General features: G+C 39.8%; 1 protein-coding gene across 1 annotated transcript; it reads right to left on the bottom strand.

Moving 5' to 3' along the window:
• Positions 1-442: 442 nt before the first annotated feature.
• Positions 443-1,399, bottom strand: LOC107463674 (AT-hook motif nuclear-localized protein 17-like). Its single transcript, XM_052253910.1, has one exon. It carries the CDS (start codon positions 1,397-1,399, stop codon positions 443-445), a length of 957 nt encoding a protein of 318 aa, XP_052109870.1.
• Positions 1,400-2,295: the final 896 nt, after the last annotated feature.

Genomic DNA, 2,295 nt, shown 5'->3' with positions numbered 1-2,295 from the left:
TCCATGCTTCGTATTGGAGACAACAAAATTGGGTCCTTCCCGAGGCGGCAGCACCACAACCACACCACCCTCCTGTAATTTTATGCTATGCTATATGGAATTCCATAAGTATCATCATCCACCACCACCTTCATCCCATAATCAAAACACATATTCTTTTTTATGAAGGAAAACCGAGAATAATTAAATTAAATAAGAAAGAGCGACCAAGAAGACAAGCATGCTCATATATATATAAAAAAAAAAAAAGCAAAGAAAGAGAAAACCCTATTATTTCAGCCTCTGTGACACTGTAATGACTGACTAATTAACAGTTTTCCCCATACTTAACAATTTAGAATTTAGACAACTAAAAGAAAAATATAAAAAAAAAAAAACAGAAAATGGGGAATTCATTAATAATGCTGAGAGATATGGATTTGGCTAGCTAGATCTTGGGGGTTCAGTAATTGGCAGCGCGAGAAGCCGAGAGAGTGTGGCCCCATTGCATGACGTTCACATCAGCAGGGTGGCTATTATTCATGCCGTTTCCTCCACCACCGCCATTCCCCACATTGAACACAGTAAGAGGGTTCTCACTCACAACTGCACCACAACCACCGTGATGATCGCCACCACCTGCATTACTGTAGTTATTATGACGATCACCATCGTCCTTATTATCACCGTCACGCCCACCAGCACTCACACCCTCGCCAACCTGGTGGAACTCAGGCCTCTTGAAGACGGAGGCCGACACCACAACCGTGCTGGCCGCCACGAGTGTCCCAGCCACAACCCCGCCGAAGATCTGTCCCTGGGAACCGGAGAAGGAAACAGCGAAGCTGGAGCAGGTGGGGGTAGGGCTGGCTGAGGAAGCATCCGTTGAAGCGGAAGCGGAAGCTGGAGAGGCAAGAGGAAGAGGAAGAGGAAGAGGACGAGGTGAAGGAGTGAAAGGGCCAGCGATGTAGCTTCCAGAGAACGACAACAAGGTGAAGGGTCCATGGAGGGTTAATGCAGGAGCATGTGAGTAAGGGTGACGTAAGGTGACGTTCGCAATGGTTCCTGACCCACTCAACACTGACAAGCTTACCTGGCGCCGGCGGGCAAAACTCACCACCGCCTCCACCACGTCGGAGCCGGCGGCAACCTCGATCACCACCGGTTTCATCACGTGGTCGCTTTCCTGAGTGATCACCACGGGTGGCTTCGGCTTATTCTTGGACCCCGGAGGCCTGCCACGTGGCTTCTTCTGGGGCGGGGGCTCGGAGAGGTGATGGTGGTATGAATGGTTGCCGGTGGAGGACGAGGGTGGCAGCCTCCTGGAGACGACGGCAGCAGCGGTGGCAGGGGTGTTGTGGTCGGAGGAGTCGTCGTCGGAGGTGTGGGAAAGTGACATGGTGATGCCATGGTCAGCCATTGTTGTAGAGAGTGGAAGAGAGGATGATGGATGAAAGATAATGAAGGAGAATTTATAGTAGTCAGAGTCAGGAGAAAAGAAAGGAAAGGAGGTGTGAGTGAGTGTGGGTCCGTGGGGTTTCACGAAGGAAAGAAGGTTCAATGCAGAAAGAAATGAAGGTGTGGGGTCAGTACACTTAGACTAGATCTTTTACGCACTAGAAAACAAATTCAAAGGTCTAACTTCTATATGGTCAACAAAGCAGTGCAAAATAATAATATATCACATCAACTTTCTCAAATTATACTATTTCATTTGTGTCAAAAACACATATTCATCCCATGCACCTTTTTGCCTTCTTTCTCTAACATAAACTACAAACAATTCATTATTTTTCATGCTAAATATTAATCCCTCTTTATTATACTTTTTTTAATTTCTAGAAATAGAGTTAAAAGTAGAATTGAGTTTGGAAACTAAAATTTAATATTTGAATTTAAGGTAAAAAAATTTCATTTTAAAAATTTATTTAATATTAACTGAAAAAGTTATTTTTTAATTAAATTTTTAATATGAATAAACAGTTTAATTAAACTCTTTTAAAAAAATAATTTAAATAATAAATATCTATATTAAAAATAATTTATAAATAAATTATTTTATATTTAATTTTTTAATTTTAAAAATACTTATTTTTCAATCACACTATATATATAAACCCTATATCAATAACTTTTTTATTAACTATACATCTATCTATCAAAAAAATTCGATTTTTTTGTCCTTTAATGAGTCCATATATAAATAATAGATATATTTATATGCATATATTTTAACGGATATTCTAATATTATATCTATATTAAAAAGTATATTCAATAATTAATAAATTTTTTTATTAACTATATATTTTTTTAT

The sequence above is a fragment of the Arachis duranensis genome, chromosome 9 (assembly GCF_000817695.3).
Source record: "Arachis duranensis cultivar V14167 chromosome 9, aradu.V14167.gnm2.J7QH, whole genome shotgun sequence".
NCBI lineage: Eukaryota > Viridiplantae > Streptophyta > Magnoliopsida > Fabales > Fabaceae > Arachis > Arachis duranensis.
The sequence above is the reverse complement of the archived record's forward strand: the minus strand, read 5'-3'. Positions and strand labels throughout refer to the sequence as shown.